This window comes from Suillus paluster, assembly GCF_016628075.1.
Source record: "Suillus paluster strain FC165 chromosome Unknown EDB91scaffold_24, whole genome shotgun sequence".
NCBI classification, from domain to species: domain Eukaryota; kingdom Fungi; phylum Basidiomycota; class Agaricomycetes; order Boletales; family Suillaceae; genus Suillus; species Suillus paluster.
The window spans coordinates 320,276-335,693 of record NW_024537584.1 but is presented as its reverse complement, the minus strand read 5'-3'; the positions used below and the strand labels follow the sequence as shown (position 1 = coordinate 335,693).

Here is a 15,418-nt window from a genome sequence, read left to right as displayed (position 1 = left end):
GCAAGGTCCTTCATTTACAACCGAAGTGTGACTATCGACTCAGAGTCGAGAAGGCATTGAGACAGTAATCGAAATTTGTGGAAGGAGGTAAATACGATCACAGCAGTACACAGGCATACTACCGGCCTACAGTCAGTTCCATTCGGCCTGAGCATACAGGCCCAGTGCCGCGTTAGCCAGCGTCGGGCTGTACAGTGAAACATCAGCGGTGGTATAGTTCTTTCCATTCTGCAGGCCGTTGAGGATGCCAAGGAGTTGTGCTTCAATGAAGTCGACGAAGACAAGATCAACAGACATGTCATCCGTCACATTGGGGGGGTTCGAGCCAATGAAGTCTGGAATCGAGTAGTAGGGCAACGCCATGTGCAATGTGTCGTCACCAGCGCCAGGGCATGACTAAGTCAATGATATGAGCATGTCTGAGCGAGCGCGAGATGGGACACTTACATCAGTCGTGACATATCCGAGTGTCAAATTGCCTGCCATTGTTTCTCGTCTACCCATTCCAGCACGGCGGTCCATCTCCTCTAACCAGGCTCTGTACCGAATATCAACAACTCCACGGCTCCAAAGTTCCTTTTCGATCTCATTTCGCTTCCGTCTCTCATTCGCGCCTGCGCCGTTCAAAGCGGGGAGCACCTGGTTTGCGATGCTAAATGAGATGTTGGCGATATATAAGAATGAATCCGTGAACGGCGAGGCGGTGAGTTGATCATTCTTGTTAAATGGTCCCTTGAAGACGTTGAAGCGTTGAGATCCCGAATTGGTGATAAATACGGCGGGGATAGAATCGCGGGTGTTGTTAATAGAGAGCGCGTATGGGATGGCCTAACAAGGGTGTCAACTCTTGAACAATTGATGTCACTTGGAAATCAGCGCTTACATCTGCAATGAAAAGAGATAGAAGAGATCCATTGGAAGGATACGGGTTCCTGACACACGACTAAGCCGGTGGCTTAGGCAACATATACAGCACCCACTGGTTGATAGTATAATCTTCCGGGGCTGTCCCGTACAGGTAGGACAAATCAAAACGGTCCGCAAGTTCCTGTAGGCCATAAGTGATCGAGCGCCCGTAGGCGGTGTCAAATGTTTGGTTTGACATTTCGGCGTGGTACTAGTTGTGGCAAGCGGATTTAGGACACGAGGGAGAAACTAATAGAACTTTTACCTCGTAGGTCACACGGTTCTGGTCTAGATATCTCCTTGTAAAAGAGATGTTGTTGGCGTTGCCCTTGGCTGCATCAAGGTCCGCACCTACGTTCCTGGGTCAGATTTTTGAGATACTTCCTTGGTCAAATAACGTACTCATCCAGCCTAAAAGAACGCGTAAAACACTAAACCTAACTCACGTTTGAGGCTCACATACCTATTGTCTCCATATAGCGTCCACTTTCGAGAGCCATAGAACGACCATCATACTGTTGACAGTCACGAATGTGGCTATGTCCTAAGTCCGCGGTGAGAAGGATATTTGAAATCATCAAATGGGCGGCTTCCACCTCCAAAGACTAAGATGGGCGTTCGAGGGTGCACAGCACGAACAGCGTTGAAGACGGTAGGCCCTAGATAACCAATTCATTATATCATTAAACCTTACAATTGCTGTAGTTGGCCTACAGTTGTCATATGAAACTGGCATGTGTCTGAGACCACTTTGGTTTAGAAATATTTTCTCGGCGGTAATGAAATAAGCTTACCCGACAAGTACGAACACGTCGGGCTCTTCCGCGATGGCCTCCGCAAACTGTGAACGGAAATCAGGACCTTGGTTGGGATCACCTAAATGCCTATGTAGGATAACGTACCCATTGCTCTTTGACCATATCAGCCACAGTTTGCACAGTCGTGTTTACATCATTCCCGGTGAAATCGAATATGACTCCAAGAGAAGTGATACGACGACCTCTGTCATATCGAATGAATGAAGTGACTCCTTGGATTCCCAAGAACGCTTACTTCCTTGTGGTGAACTTGGTGTAACGGTCTACGGAAAAGACATCAAGAGCGGTAAATTTAATTTTGGATTCAAACTTACTGCCGACTGGTACACTCTCGGGCTCGCCATCCGAGTTAAAAACTGTGATGTTGACATTGGAGGACAAGTACCGCCCACGAAGGTGAGGGACAAAGTTTGTGTACCTATGGATTCGTTCGATTTGGCAAGTATCGAGGAGCGATTGGGACCGCCGACAATGTTTGTGCACAGCGTCAAACAGAGAGGTAGCGTCAAATGATTGGACAAGTCATAGGTTCGACAGTGGAGGAGACCAGAAATGTGCAAATCAGATAGTATCAGTTGTAAGGTATTCGCTCAGCATATTCAGAACCCACATATCCAGTGTATTCGCATAGATGTACAATTCATGACTATGAAAGTAAAACCGTCAGTTCAACCCGGTACCGGCAGGAGGCGGACTAGCAGAGGACCAAAAAACCAAATCGACACTCACTTTCCAATGGACATGACATCATAGGGAAGGCGCTCAAGGAACTTGTTCGACTGGAAAAGACACGCGCAAGGTATCAATTTCGAGGTACGCATCAGCGTGAAGAAACCAGACCTCGTGCGCGTCGACACCACCAGGGGGATAACCATCAGAAAGGCCAGTTCCTGAAAGAGGTGAATTAGTCTTAGATAAGTGCCAGTTTGTTGCATACCATCATGCAGATCACCCGAGTCCACCAAAAGAAGGTCGACGTCCTTTTCCTGTAATAGGAAATTTAGACAACGAACGATGGGTCCGGACTGATGAACGAACGATAGCAATTTGCTTCATGTGCGTCACGAAACTAGCAAAGTCCCCAAGGTCCCCGCTACAATACGCGCAAGGCAATGCGGTTGAGTCATGGTGCCTCGAATTAGTTCCTCTGAACACCCACCTGTAGTTTGGTTCAGGGTACGACGACTTCTGGTGGCCGAGTAACCACCCATGGGTGTCGGTGGTGTGGATCACGTTAAAGTCTCCCCAGACGAGAGGACGGTAGGGAGGTGTGAGTGGAACCTGTGGGTATTCACGCTTGTCCAAATATTCATCAGCATGGGCATCACGAGCATGTGAGTGATCGCCCGCGCAAGCAGCACTACGGAGCGCAAGACCCAGAAGAATAGCGGCAGCCACAATCATACTGGGAGGGACAGTGACCAGCCTATCAAAAAAGTCGGTCGATTTCGAGAGCGCTCAGAGTTTCAGAGTCTCTCAGGCAACTTTCCAGACGCCTTAAGTTAGCAAACTCAAGCGAGCTGAGTTTCATCATATCAAGCCTCTTCCAGGCACTTCCACCAATCAATGGTCGTCCCTAGCCCATCTGCTGATCTGCGGTTATCTGGGGAGAGATAAGTGCCTAAACGTAGTACCCGAGGAAAGTCCTTTTGAACATCGATCCGGTAACCTCGTTGCATAAATTGATGGCTTGTTGGTTGGTGGTAGATTTTGCACAAGTTCAGTTCCACGGCAACGCCACGGAGTTCCAATTCCGTCAATAACTAACACGGTACCATAGGGTACCATAGGGTACCATGCAGCAGCAGAGACACAGCGCACAGTCGTTATCATCTGATAACTGCGCTGTCCGTGATTGACTAACGACCTTCCAAGTTGGAGGGTTCAAGGGACAACATTTTGCGCCAGCTTCTGTACTCTCCCGGTCTTCCTAGGGAAGGAACATGCTTCGTCTTGCGCACTTTCTCGTGCAAGACATCATCTTTCGCCGGAACAGTTCTACGGCAACCGTACACATTGAGTCAAGCTTCAAGACGGAAATTGTTGAGTTGTTGGCTGAACCATCATGATGTCTAATAGTCCTAGCTCTACCTGGCCCTACACTAATCGGGTCCGACTATTTTCTCGTTTCCGCAGTGAATCACTGCGGACACGAGATTTAGAACCGACCGGAATAGTATATGTTTAGAGACTATAAACAGAATGTAAACGGACAAGGCAAAACAAGGATATTTCTACCCGTCTAGACCGAAAAAGGTGCTCGTTTGGGAAGCAAAATGGCCTCTGAATTGTAAGGATTTGGTTGTTGCCTTAGCGTCTAAACCGACGTGGTATCAAATCAGGTTATGAGAATCCGCACATCCGATCTGCTTCTATTCTGAATAAGCATGTAATGCATCAGAGAACTGTCCTGCTAGCCCCTGACAGATGCTCCCTGGTCCTTGGTAGTATCCTCCACCACCACCCTGTTCGGCCATGTACGAGTTCCAAGGCCAGCCTCAGAGACGCCCTAGCGGTGCTCCTACCCACGTTGATGCATGCGATTATCAACAACCAGCGGGAGAAACATACCCTCCACAATATAATACACCCCAGTCCCATATATCTCCACTGAACGTCGGGAACCAAGCGGTGCTACAGTTGCCTCAACGTGTTACGTGATAATTTCTTCAGCCCTGCACCTCGATTTGGAATAGGCAACATGCAGGAGGGCGATCACAGTGGCGTATTGGCTGGCCCTGCATATCAAGATCCGAGTCAGTTGAATGATACCCCAGCGCTTCGTTCCTCCAGCCCACTCACCTCAGGATATGCATCAGCCATCTCCATCTCCCTACCCTTATTTCGGTGCCTACCAGCCACCTCCACAGTCCATGCGCGCTGGTAGCGTGCCTCTAAACATCAGCTCTACCCCATCTTCTAGAGGAGAAACACCATACCATACTAGTTCCAGTCATCGTTCTTTCACAGGAGGCTCAGGAAGCGAGGCATCTTCGCGGGCATCTTCTGCTGTTCCCGGAAGCGAAGCGACGACTATCAAGCTATGATGAATGCTTGAATGTGCGCAGGAAGTTCAAGTTCATGGCTCGTCTTAAGGGACTTGACGAAATTTTCAACGAACTCACCTGGAACCAACTTCTAGCGTAATCCGAAGGCCATAGAACGAATATCCTGGGTGACTTAGCGTGGTATTAGGTAGTTATACAATCCACACACCTCGGAATAGACTAGGATCGTTTTCTCGTTTCCGCAGTGAATGATTCAACAATTCGGCCACAGACTAGCTCCGAGTCCTAGTGGCTGTTATAATGACACGATCCTCTAATCATAACGCATAACACATAATATGTAATTAATAACAAGTTTTGGCACACAAAGCGATCCATCAATGCCCATACATCTGGTCCACATATCATTAATATTGTTAGTGGACTGATTTGTGTGTTTATTTTATTTATATTTATATTTTTTTCATTATGCGTTATGAGCAGAGTAAGTATACTGTGCTATTTGACGTCCTCCGAGGCTTCCGACTTTTATCAACCTAAGCCGTGTCACATGGATCAGCACAAGTCTAACTCACGACTCTATGCCTGCCGCACTGCTTGCACCTCGAGTCCTCGACAGAATCTTCTATTGAATAATTCCCTGCCTCGTTGACTTCCAAGGTCTCATGATCAGGCTACTCCAAATGTTTTCTTGCCAACGAATCTGCTGTGGAACCCTCCAATCCGATGGTTCTGTCGTCCGCGCCAGGAGCTCACCATTTGGAATCCAAGGGATCCGGAGTGGTTGACGCCTTCTGCCGTCAGTGGCAGGGTCATTGTGATCCGCGAAACTGGGAGTCTGGGACGCGTGTGTCCACCAAGTGTTCAACTATGTAATTGTTGTCGTGCTGCCCTTCCATAATAGAAGTCCATCCACGCATGCTTCCGCGGGTGCCTACTCACATGCCACAGTTCCCATCACCAGCACCACATTTATGGTTTGGGGTGGTTTAACAGATCCTTACGTTTCTGTACCCTGAGCTGCGTGGCCAAGTTATTACGGCGCTTTCACTCAAAGTACAACAAATGCTCAATTCCCAACAGAGCAACAGGTCCTAAGGGGGGGAATGTTACCACCGGTTTCTTGTGAATTCGCACTATTACGTCGAAGTGGCTGCTGGCAGTCACCTGTCGGTTTGGCCTGGTCCGATTGTCACACATCTTGGTGTCACAGGTCGCAAGCTTCAGACTGAAATCAATTCCTTCCACCATGCCGGTTACTTCGGTGAATTTTTACGCTTTGGCACCTTTGAAACGTCAGAACACACGTACGCGAGAAATGACATGGATCTCAAGACTCAAGTTGCTTATTTATTTGCTCACGATGCGTGCTTACAGTTGCTCCTCTGAAACAGTATTGAGGTCACTCGTCTAGGTCCGTGTGCTGTATTTCCAGCTAGTTGTTGCGTTCACGTCACCTGCAGATCTCAGCTGTCAGTGAACTTTCAAGGGACGGTGCCAGTCGGGTGGCTGGTGATCGCTTGCCGGATCAAAGTATCCCGGTGCCACAAAGCTTCCGCTACCACTGGCGTCCGTTGTAAAAGTCCACTCCAGAAAACCCTCCAAGATGAAATTGATCAATGGGGTTATATGCAATTGATCCGCTCTGGTATGCCATCATCATACCGACTAGAAGTACTAACCAGCCTTTCAACTTGCCTGTTTGAATGTTCAACTTGTGAGGAAACACAGCGCGTAACCAATCTATCCTTTCCACCATTGTAAGGGGATCGTCCAAAGCCAAGAGCTTAGTGGAAACCTGGCAATGGCAGCCAACATACGTCCCTCTTGTCAAGCTGCGGTGGGAAGACAGCGCTAGAGATAAATCCAATAAAAGCACTCGTCTGAAAAGCCAAGAAGACATACAAACCGAATCCTCTCTGATCTAGTATGAACGCAGATTGGTCAGTGGCGACCTTCTCTATCATTTCTTACCAGGGCTCACTATCCTTTATTTCAGGCCGTCTAACATTTCCGTCCTCCACGCGATGCTCAAGGAGCATAACGGGGTGGATCCTATCTTGATTGACCAGGATCTCCTGCCCGACGACCACACCAAAGTCAAAGTGCACCCGTGTAATTGGGACGGTTGCACGATGCACGTTGGTGTCGAGCACAGGCATGTCGCCAAACACCTGCAGCAACGCCATAATGTCAGCACCAGCGCTACGAGCGAGGAAACGCACAGAATATCCTGCGGTTGGGATGGTTGTTCAGAGCAGATGAAGCCGGGAAATCTGCCGCGCCATGTACTTTCATCACACCTTGAAGTACGATGGATTTGTTTGCTGTGCAGCAAATCACTTTCGCGAGAGGATGCCTTCCGAAGGCATACTCAGGAAAAGGAGGCCTGTCAGTATGCAAGACCCACTATTTCGTATGGAGACGGGGTACTGGAAATTGACACACAGTGCATCAATGGGGGTTGGTCGATCAGCCAAAATGTCATATGCATCCAGTAAGCTCGTGTAGTATTACCTTACAGCAATATCCCTATTGTTTTTCGTTCCAACCTTATATGCATTTTCCTACAGATCCTGTTCATCCTCAGTAATCATACGTTGTACTACCATGTACTCTTAATTAGTCGATCTCATCTACGTTATTTATACTGGAACATGTGTATTCTAATCCTTGGATTTCGTTGTGGCGTCGACCGTTATAAAGGTTGTTCGTCTAAAGTATCAAAGGTCAGTCCCTAGGTTTCAACCGCCTTGATCGTATAACGTGTAGTACTGCTGGTGCATGGCAGCCTGAGGGTACCCACTCGATTATCTGAATGCCAGGTCAACAAGGTCATTATCTCACATCCCTCTGGGGTAACAAAAGCATAAGCATAATTACTCGGAAGTATGTCCTTGTATTTAGTACGTGCTAGCTAGAGTGATAAAAACTAGCATGAAAATGGCGGTCCTGAATCTACATAATACTGAACAGCGCTGCAAGAATGTCTGATGGGAAAATCAAGGCCACGACAAGCGACGGCGTTTGACACGACTATCATGGATTTCGGATTCTCTGCACTCCTCTCGTTTTGAATTCTTTAGATGACGTAGCTTGGAATCCCACCGAGCAAACTGCTTTCCACAACTGGTGCATTCCGTTTTCTTGCTCAAGTGAACCGCAACTATGTGTCGCGATATGCTTTCCTTCTTCATCTCCTTCCCGCAACCATCCCAGCTGCACGACATCACATTTTTGTCGCCGCCAGGTTTGACACCGTGCGCTATATGGAGGTGCTTCGCCACTTCGGACTTTTCGACCGTCAGAATTGAGCTGCAGGACCGGTCCCAGCGGCATACAGGGCCACCCGGATCGTCCCACCACGACAAACTCTCATTCCCTCTCGAGGGGCTCCCTTCTGACCGCATCAATGCAGGCGAAGGAAGAGCAGCGTCAAAAAGACTAGACAGAGCATTGCTGGAGTCCTGCGTGTGAGGATGGATGTCGTGGGATAAGGGCTCGTCAAAAGAATTGTAGGTTTCCTCGGTTGCCCATCTATGATCGCAAGCTAAACCCTCGTCAGATGACTGTGGGAGAGCTTGCGGGCTCCACATCTGGGACGAAACATGACCCGCACAGGCAGTCATGCCGAGATCGGGACACACGCTTTCGTCAACAAGGGGAGGCTCCAAGTCGAAGTTGTAATCCTGCATGAGGTCGGGCTCACTAAGATAAGATGAATAAAATTCGGTTTCTGTATTAAGAGGGGCGTTTGGAAGGGGATGGTAAATGGCATCGGGCTCGATGGGAGATGTTTCGTTGCAAAAACTGGGTGATACTGCGTCCGATGCAAGGAAAGAAGCGTCCGCTGTGCCCATTGTCACGTTGAGCATGTTTAGACCCGAATAGTCATTCATTGTGCATCCACTGGTAACGTTCGAGTGCATTGTATGACATTGAGCCTCACGCAGAGACAGCCTACAAAAAGCCTTTGTCAACGTGCGCGCAGAGCCCAGAAATTACACTGACAAGTAAGCGTGCAACATGCCAACCAATTGCAACATAGGATAGCACGGACAGGCGTCCCCTTGTTTCAGTACTTCAGCATGGAACCTAAAACGGATATGAGATCTGTTTATTTCAATAATGCAAGTATTCGTGCCTAGCCAAGGTTGCAAGAGCGTTGTGAGGATCATGCAAGCAGAAAGGAAGCGGAGGTGTGCCAGTCGACATTGTTTGACCGTTTCTGTAAGATGCGGATACCTGCCAACGACATTGAAAGAGACTTTATATCTGCTCAATACATCGCAATAACCCTTTAGTCCGTGGCCGCATCGGACAAAATGGCTGGCTGGCTGGCCTGCGGGAGATTACCAAGAAGTGTTTGGCTCCATCTTCCCGAACTGCCAACGAATCTAAATTGAAACATCGTGTAAACCTAGCCATCGATATGGCTAAACCCAATAATAATGCTTGCTTCTTTCGGAAGCTTCGCTGGTTAAGCGTCGGGCTTGGGCCCGATGCCAATTATCCACCAGTCTACTTGACGGCTAAGGCGATATAACGGATCTGAAACGAAGGCCAAGTTACGATTTCCGTTGTTGGAGGGAACGTTCCTGCGTGAGGCCAAGCTATACTTCGTAAAATAAAAGATCGCGAATCGCTCACCTGATCGGAGTCATGCCTATTTTGATGGGGCCCGTGGGGTTACTGTTCAGGTCTGGCGGTACGAAAATGGAGTTCGTTGCCCATTGACAATGTACCGGATATAGTGAGGACCTGGATTACCTACACGTATCAGCGGGTCCCACACACCATGTCAGAATATGGATAACATGCCTTTGACGCCACTCGCCATTGCCATTGATAGTTTGATTGCCTTGCCATGGTTGGCACGTGCATGGCTGGCCTTCAATGAAACATTGACCTTATTGAGTCGAGCGCTGAGCAAAAAACGGCATAACGAATGACATATGTAGGGCCATGGCCCGTGGAACACCATTGTGATGGCGGCCAAGCCACGTTGGTTGGCTGGCGTAATTAATTGTGGCCGTGGCATTTCATATGCCTGCCAACGCCAATGTAAATAAGTCATTAATAGACGTTGGAACCATCGCATTCCGTTGGCAGTGTTGAGACACGTGATGCAAACGAAATTAACACAGCAAGACTATTGATCGGTTCGTATGTCAGCATCGCGTGAACGCCGCTATTTCGCTTACGCTATGACTGCGTGATGAACAAGAAGCAGTATTGAAAGAAAAATCATAGCGAGAAGGTAAAACTTACAATTGAGAAGTAGACAGACCGATACTGTGGAGAACAAGAAGATGCACTTGCTCATGCGCTTGTCCCGAAAGGAGGGGCTCGAAGAATGTACGCATCTGCTCGGAAATCGAGACAAGGCAAGAGAAATTGTCAGTCTCAGTTGTTTGCGAACAAGAACTCGTATTTTGACACGATTCACTCGCAAGAACCTAGCGAGCGAGAAAAAGAGAGAAAAATGTCGTCTTGCAGTGCGAGTGGTTTTGAAGTATTGAATTTATCGTGGTCTCCTACAAGTGAAGTGTTTCAAGAAGAGAACGCGGCCGGATCAAAGCATTTGCATTGAACTGTCGAACTGTTCGGTAGCATGGTGGTGAAGAGATAAGATGCAAAAGGTTTAAGATAGCTTTTGGGCCGTTTTAAAATGACGGGAAGTGGGAAAGGTTCAATATGGCTCTATTTGTAGGCCCCTGGTGGTCTGCACAGCCGATAAAGGGATGAAATGGTCGCTACCACGTCTTCATCAACCACTAGAAAGCCCATAAGAAGACTACGCCGGTAGAAGGTAAGAAGGGATAACCATGAGTTGTAGTTCCGGAACTACCGGTGCAATATCTGAACAGCGACCATCGAGAGAGCGGTATTCGGTTTGTATTTTGGGGTTGCGTCCGATTTTTGTGCCGTAGGGTTTTACTGCAAATGGGTTGGGCACCTAGGGAAGGACACCCGTCGATGTCCACGACTAAATGCATGGAGGGGGGTAAACCGTCGGGCTTTAGGCGAATTGGTGTCGCCCAGAATGCGACTGGGCAGTACGTTGTCTTGAGTGAGTCATTCCCACCTGTAAGAACCTCCATTACTTGAAAGTTGAAACCTTTTCTGACATCGAACGGCACATCTATCAGTTATAGAAGCTCCCATCACAGAATATGACTTAACTTGAATGCGTTCACGGCATGAACCCTTGATCACAAAAGAAAGGCTCAGATTGATTCTTGCATCGAGACGCCTGATAATGGGAACACCAGGAAGCAACGTTCAAAGCTCCAACCATGAAGTCCTCTGCATCAGAATGGTCGCTCTCGATTCCCTCGTTGACCACCTCTTAGACACATGTCTATAGCTCTCTGGAGTTTACAACCCTCCTTTACCGCCCCACTAGGCGGTGGTGGTGCAGATGTATTAGCGTCTTGGAGGCCTGGACCCAGACCTGACAGTAATCGGTGTTCACCTGCCAGGTTGGTTATTTCTCATATGTCGTCATAACTCGTGATTTAACTGTGAACGAGGGCCGCTGCGTATCCGCAAGGTCAGATGGCTGCATGTGCCATCAACGTTACAGTGGAGACCTTTACGATGCTGTTATACAATCAGTCCTGCGAGAGAGCAACCGACACGGAGTGCCTAAGAGGATAGAAACGTCGTCGTCAATTAGACAAGGTCCTGAAACTTGGCGCTCCATGTATGGTTAACCGGGACACGCCCAATCGATACTGTTCTACATATGCTGATCAGTGCAACATGCCTGCTTCTTTCCATTGCGAATGAGGAAGCTCGACGCATCACTCACGGCTGTCATTCCTGCGCCTCTAGGTGCGTAGTCACATCCATCCAATCGGGATAGCCGCAATTTTCGCTGCTGTTCGGCGTCTTTGGAAGTCGGCTTAGGCTTGTGGGTGAGACCTCATACTCAGTGAAATTGACGCATTGAGCAGGGCTGCATGATGGCTTCGCACCTTTTGGCAGCAGGAGATCATCCAAATAATCAGTGAAGGCTTTAGACATATCAGAACACGCTATGCACGCACGCTGGGGCGGTACTGCCAACGTGTTACCACTGCGAAATGATGGTGGTGTTTGAACAGGTCAGCGACTTGTACGCAGGGTCCTTGGGTCGTCGGATATCGTGGCGTCGTGGCATCTACGTGGCATTCGAGATTCTTCCGAGTTTCTGCCTTCAACACCCGATTCAAGATTGATGCATAGTACTTGGTGTTGGCGTATGTGACAATCAGCACGGTACCAGTTATTTGAATTCATGCCTGTTCTCACCTGTCGAAGATATTTTGCATTGAGGTCTAATAGGTCTGCACTGGACCTGGCATGTGGCAAATTTGTTCTTGCTTGCTATCCACTTCATCACGTCGACAACCTTCAGAGCTGCACATTAGTACTGCGGGCGACCAAGAACATATCCGACTCATCGACGACAATGGAGCCGCCCAGTTGCTTTGAATTTATAAACATTGAATGTGACTCGGATGCTTGTTCGTCGCTGGGGGTATACTTGAAGGCATGTGACGGCGTCACAGTCCACTAGATTTTAAGATGTTTCATGGCAACTTGAGGTGAGCGATTATCGGAGTCCATAACATACTCAACCAACGCTGCGAGACGCCTGGTTATACCGCAGCCTTTACAGACCTGCGTGGTTCATATCCTCAAGGCTCAGTCATCCACTAGTAGCTATTCATCATTCATAAAAGCTTAGGCCTTCAGCCTCTGATATGTCATCGTACGACCTTGTATGGTCAACAAACATGTTTTCCATCACCGAGGACCAGGTACTTGTATCTTCCATCTCCACTGCTTGGGTTGGGGTAATTGTGGACTATCTCGCCCAAGCTTAGCGTTCTCGCGTCGAACTAGTAACCACTGATGGACATTCAATATTCAACTACTAACCACGTGCTAGATTCATCATGATAGGCAGCCCTATATTTGAGCGACGAAGAACGGAATGTTTATGATTACATGTATCACATCGATAAAACCTTGCTAGATTCATAGGCAGCCCTACACCTGGGCGACGAGGAACGGAATGTTTATGATTACATGCATCACATCGCTTGGTCGATGATAAAACCTGGTCGGTGATAAGTAAGTTCGACTACTTTGCATGATGTCCAAAATGCTCACCAGTTGTGCAACTCAGCATCTGTTGGTTTCTTGGGCGGAGTGATCCTTATCAATATGATCCTTCAAAAGATCTTGGCGGGCAAAGTCTTTGCTACAGAGTTTGCAGGACGAGCGAAAACCCAGATGCTTCGCAATATGACGGGGTATATTACGACGTTGGAATTTTGCCCCGCATGCGGCCCACCTGCACTCTATTTCCAATTTCTCTGGACCACGAACACTGTGCACCGTGTTCAGGTGCAATAGCATCGATTCCCGACCTGCTGGTACAAGCTTGCAACATGTTTGATTTGTTTTCTTGTTAACCCAGAGACATGGCACATCCTTCGGGACACCACTCTCCGCGGGATCATCAGGGGGTCGGCAGGGCTCAGGGGTCTCCTCAGCACCCGAACTGACCTCGTGAGGCAGATGATCTACGGATGCTGCATAGCAATCATATTTTTCCTTTAGTTCCAGAAGGGCTGATTCTGACATGTCCGCTATAGGATGCTGTCCAAAATCAAAATTTCTGCTGAGAAACATGACGAACTCCACATCCTACAAGAAACATTCGTCTGAAAATATCGCTTTCCCCATAACCCCATAATGTACGCACCTCATCGCAGAAGTGAAGTAGTGTGACATCGCCAGCCTCACTATCCTCACCATCTACCGTATTCTGTATGTCTGTCATGACCACATCGCTGTTGAAAAAAATACTCAACCCCTCTTAAGGCTACTATGCGAACTAGCTCACCTGTGGGAGTCCTGCAGCTGGTTATCGCTGGTCACCGGCTGGTTATTATGGTGCATAGGTGCCTTCGGTGCTGACACCAGGCAGAGCCCTTTTATACTACCTCGTCCACGGCGCGATTGCGGACTACTAGAACCTGGGACCCTTCCAAGGGGTTAATCATTCCTCGATTCCTCGTAACTCTGCGCGTTCCTAAGCCGCCAGCCATGTCCATTCGATAGAAAAACCATGGAGCCGTCGTGGAAGAGACCTGGGACGCTTCCAAGAACCCTACCAGCTGGCGGGGTTGATCGAACTAATCGCCGTCGAAACAGACACACCGGCCGGCCTGGTTCAGCCAACGCGCCAGGAGCGTGACCAAGGGACTGTGATGAACTCATTTTAAGTTCAATGGTACGCACCATTTGAGTCGCGGAATTGAGTCATCATCTTATCGGGCCTGCCATTCGCAAATGGCAGGGCCAGTGGCACTTGTATGATAGCTTGGCAAGGGAAACAAACCACGCGAAAATGATTTCAAGTGGACGCTGTGATGGTAGTTTTTGCTGAGAAATCATCGCCGAAAAACTTTGACGCTCGACGGCGTGAGAGCAATATCATCGATGTAATCAAGTGCCCTAGCCCGAACTTCGAAAGCACTAGACGGTCGTCCCCTTTGGTCTAGCGTCGCAAGATTATCTTTGGTCAAATACATGTATGTTCACCCAAAAGTAAGTCCATACCAAGTTTAGATTACTCTTCATTAAAGAGCGTTTACATCCATGACAGCAGAACCGAATCTAATCAGACCTAATCCTTTCGCATTTTCAACGGTCGACGAGAGCATCCCCGAATTTGTTAACATGCCGTTATCCTTCCCAGTCTCAAAAACTTTTCCTGGTCAATTACAAGTACCAACACGCATTCCGCAACATTACCGGACGATCATCAGAAATCGCTCATGTTGGAACCAAGTACAGCCACACGTCGGAGACAAGAAGATAGCGTGGAAGCCTGTTGAGAACGGGCCGTGCCCCTCAACAAACACCTTCATAGAATTAACAACGCCGACTTACCAACCCGCCCCGCGTGCAACGAACATGACGAAACTATCCACTATTACATCATGCTCTTCCCCGCATGTCGAGCTCGAGGGGATAGGCTTCGTTCCAAGATTCCGCACCGCATTCTCCACCTCCAGCGTCTCCTCAGCCACCCTAAACACGTACCTTTCCTACTGCAGTTTATAGTAGGCACGAAGAGAATGGAAGGAGCATTCGGAGACTTCACCCCGCCGGAACCACGAGAATAAAACAAAACTCTTCATGCTGCTGGCTCAGACAATTATCGCCTTTCATATCAAACCCCAGCGTTACCGTTCGCTCATGCCCACACACATCTCTAGTCAGCTGATAAGACGGCGCTCACAACTTCACTTCTGTTTTCACAACGAAAGCAAGCCAATGACATATTCGCTATACGAGCCAAGGACGAAACTAGTATACTCGATATGTAATGTTTTCCTTCGTGACAATAAATGATTTTTAAAAAAATAACAGGAATCTCTCTAATAACTATTCATTGTCCCTCCGCGCTAGGCGTAGAGATCGTAATATTGGTGATCTCCACTGCACCTCTTTCAAGCGCCCTGTGAGATATCTGATGTATGAGGGTCAGCGTTCGTATTCGAATCATACGCTTGTCCTTACTCTTCAGCAGGCCCTTCAAGTTCTCCAGGTTCTGAGATGAGTTTTCGTGCGAGTCAGTCGGCCTACGTATATCCAGGCGAACAAGCGGTAGATAAG

At 48.3% G+C, this 15,418-nt stretch overlaps 6 protein-coding genes across 6 annotated transcripts; 3 read left to right on the top strand and 3 right to left on the bottom strand.

The window, feature by feature from the left end:
* Positions 1-100: 100 nt before the first annotated feature.
* Positions 101-3,225, bottom strand: EDB91DRAFT_341088 (Metallo-dependent phosphatase-like protein). Its single transcript, XM_041326930.1, has 19 exons — positions 2,884-3,225; positions 2,763-2,817; positions 2,662-2,710; positions 2,565-2,614; positions 2,454-2,503; positions 2,335-2,370; positions 2,039-2,142; positions 1,960-1,987; positions 1,809-1,908; positions 1,701-1,747; positions 1,621-1,646; positions 1,503-1,565; positions 1,370-1,450; positions 1,309-1,317; positions 1,172-1,257; positions 981-1,117; positions 884-932; positions 448-828; positions 101-396 (listed from the first exon to the last, which is right to left on the bottom strand). Exons 1-19 carry the CDS (start codon positions 3,126-3,128, stop codon positions 133-135), a joined length of 1,860 nt encoding a protein of 619 aa, XP_041177467.1. The 5' UTR covers positions 3,129-3,225; the 3' UTR covers positions 101-132.
* A 1,200-nt stretch (positions 3,226-4,425) lies between these two features.
* On the top strand, positions 4,426-4,771 carry EDB91DRAFT_1248225 (uncharacterized protein; the record flags this gene model as incomplete). The annotated part of the gene is made up of 2 exons (XM_041322900.1): positions 4,426-4,449; positions 4,502-4,771. 2 exons carry the CDS (start codon positions 4,426-4,428, stop codon positions 4,769-4,771), a joined length of 294 nt encoding a protein of 97 aa, XP_041177466.1.
* A 1,422-nt stretch (positions 4,772-6,193) lies between these two features.
* On the top strand, positions 6,194-7,403 carry EDB91DRAFT_1131712 (uncharacterized protein). The gene is made up of 3 exons (XM_041318664.1): positions 6,194-6,380; positions 6,464-6,675; positions 6,732-7,403. Exons 2-3 carry the CDS (start codon positions 6,662-6,664, stop codon positions 7,231-7,233), a joined length of 516 nt encoding a protein of 171 aa, XP_041177465.1. The 5' UTR covers positions 6,194-6,380; positions 6,464-6,661; the 3' UTR covers positions 7,234-7,403.
* Positions 7,404-7,818: 415 nt separating this feature from the next.
* Positions 7,819-8,070, bottom strand: EDB91DRAFT_1029286 (uncharacterized protein; the record flags this gene model as incomplete). Its single annotated transcript, XM_041312690.1, has 1 exon — positions 7,819-8,070. A coding segment is annotated over one exon (252 nt), but the record flags the coding sequence as incomplete, so codon positions are not given.
* A 4,840-nt stretch (positions 8,071-12,910) lies between these two features.
* EDB91DRAFT_1248222 (uncharacterized protein) lies at positions 12,911-13,693 on the bottom strand (the record flags this gene model as incomplete). The annotated part of the gene is made up of 3 exons (XM_041322899.1): positions 12,911-13,438; positions 13,497-13,584; positions 13,638-13,693. The coding sequence occupies 3 exons, from the start codon at positions 13,691-13,693 to the stop codon at positions 12,911-12,913; spliced, it is 672 nt and encodes a 223-aa protein (XP_041177463.1).
* Positions 13,694-14,643: 950 nt separating this feature from the next.
* Positions 14,644-14,925, top strand: EDB91DRAFT_1052815 (uncharacterized protein; the record flags this gene model as incomplete). The annotated part of the gene is made up of 1 exon (XM_041313698.1): positions 14,644-14,925. A coding segment is annotated over one exon (282 nt), but the record flags the coding sequence as incomplete, so codon positions are not given.
* Between the last annotated feature and the right edge of the window lie 493 nt (positions 14,926-15,418).

Bases quoted from the DNA above. Each gene is read 5' to 3' on its own strand.
- EDB91DRAFT_341088 (XM_041326930.1), bottom strand. From the start codon at position 3,128: ATGATTGTGGCTGCCGCTATTCTTCTGGGTCTTGCGCTCCGTAGTGCT. The intron at 2,818-2,883 runs GTGGGTGTTCAG...CGCGTATTGTAG, and splicing joins TACCCTGAACCAAACTACAG to CGGGGACCTTGGGGACTTTG. The intron at 2,143-2,334 runs GTGGGTTCTGAA...ACGAATCCATAG, and splicing joins TATGCGAATACACTGGATAT to GTACACAAACTTTGTCCCTC.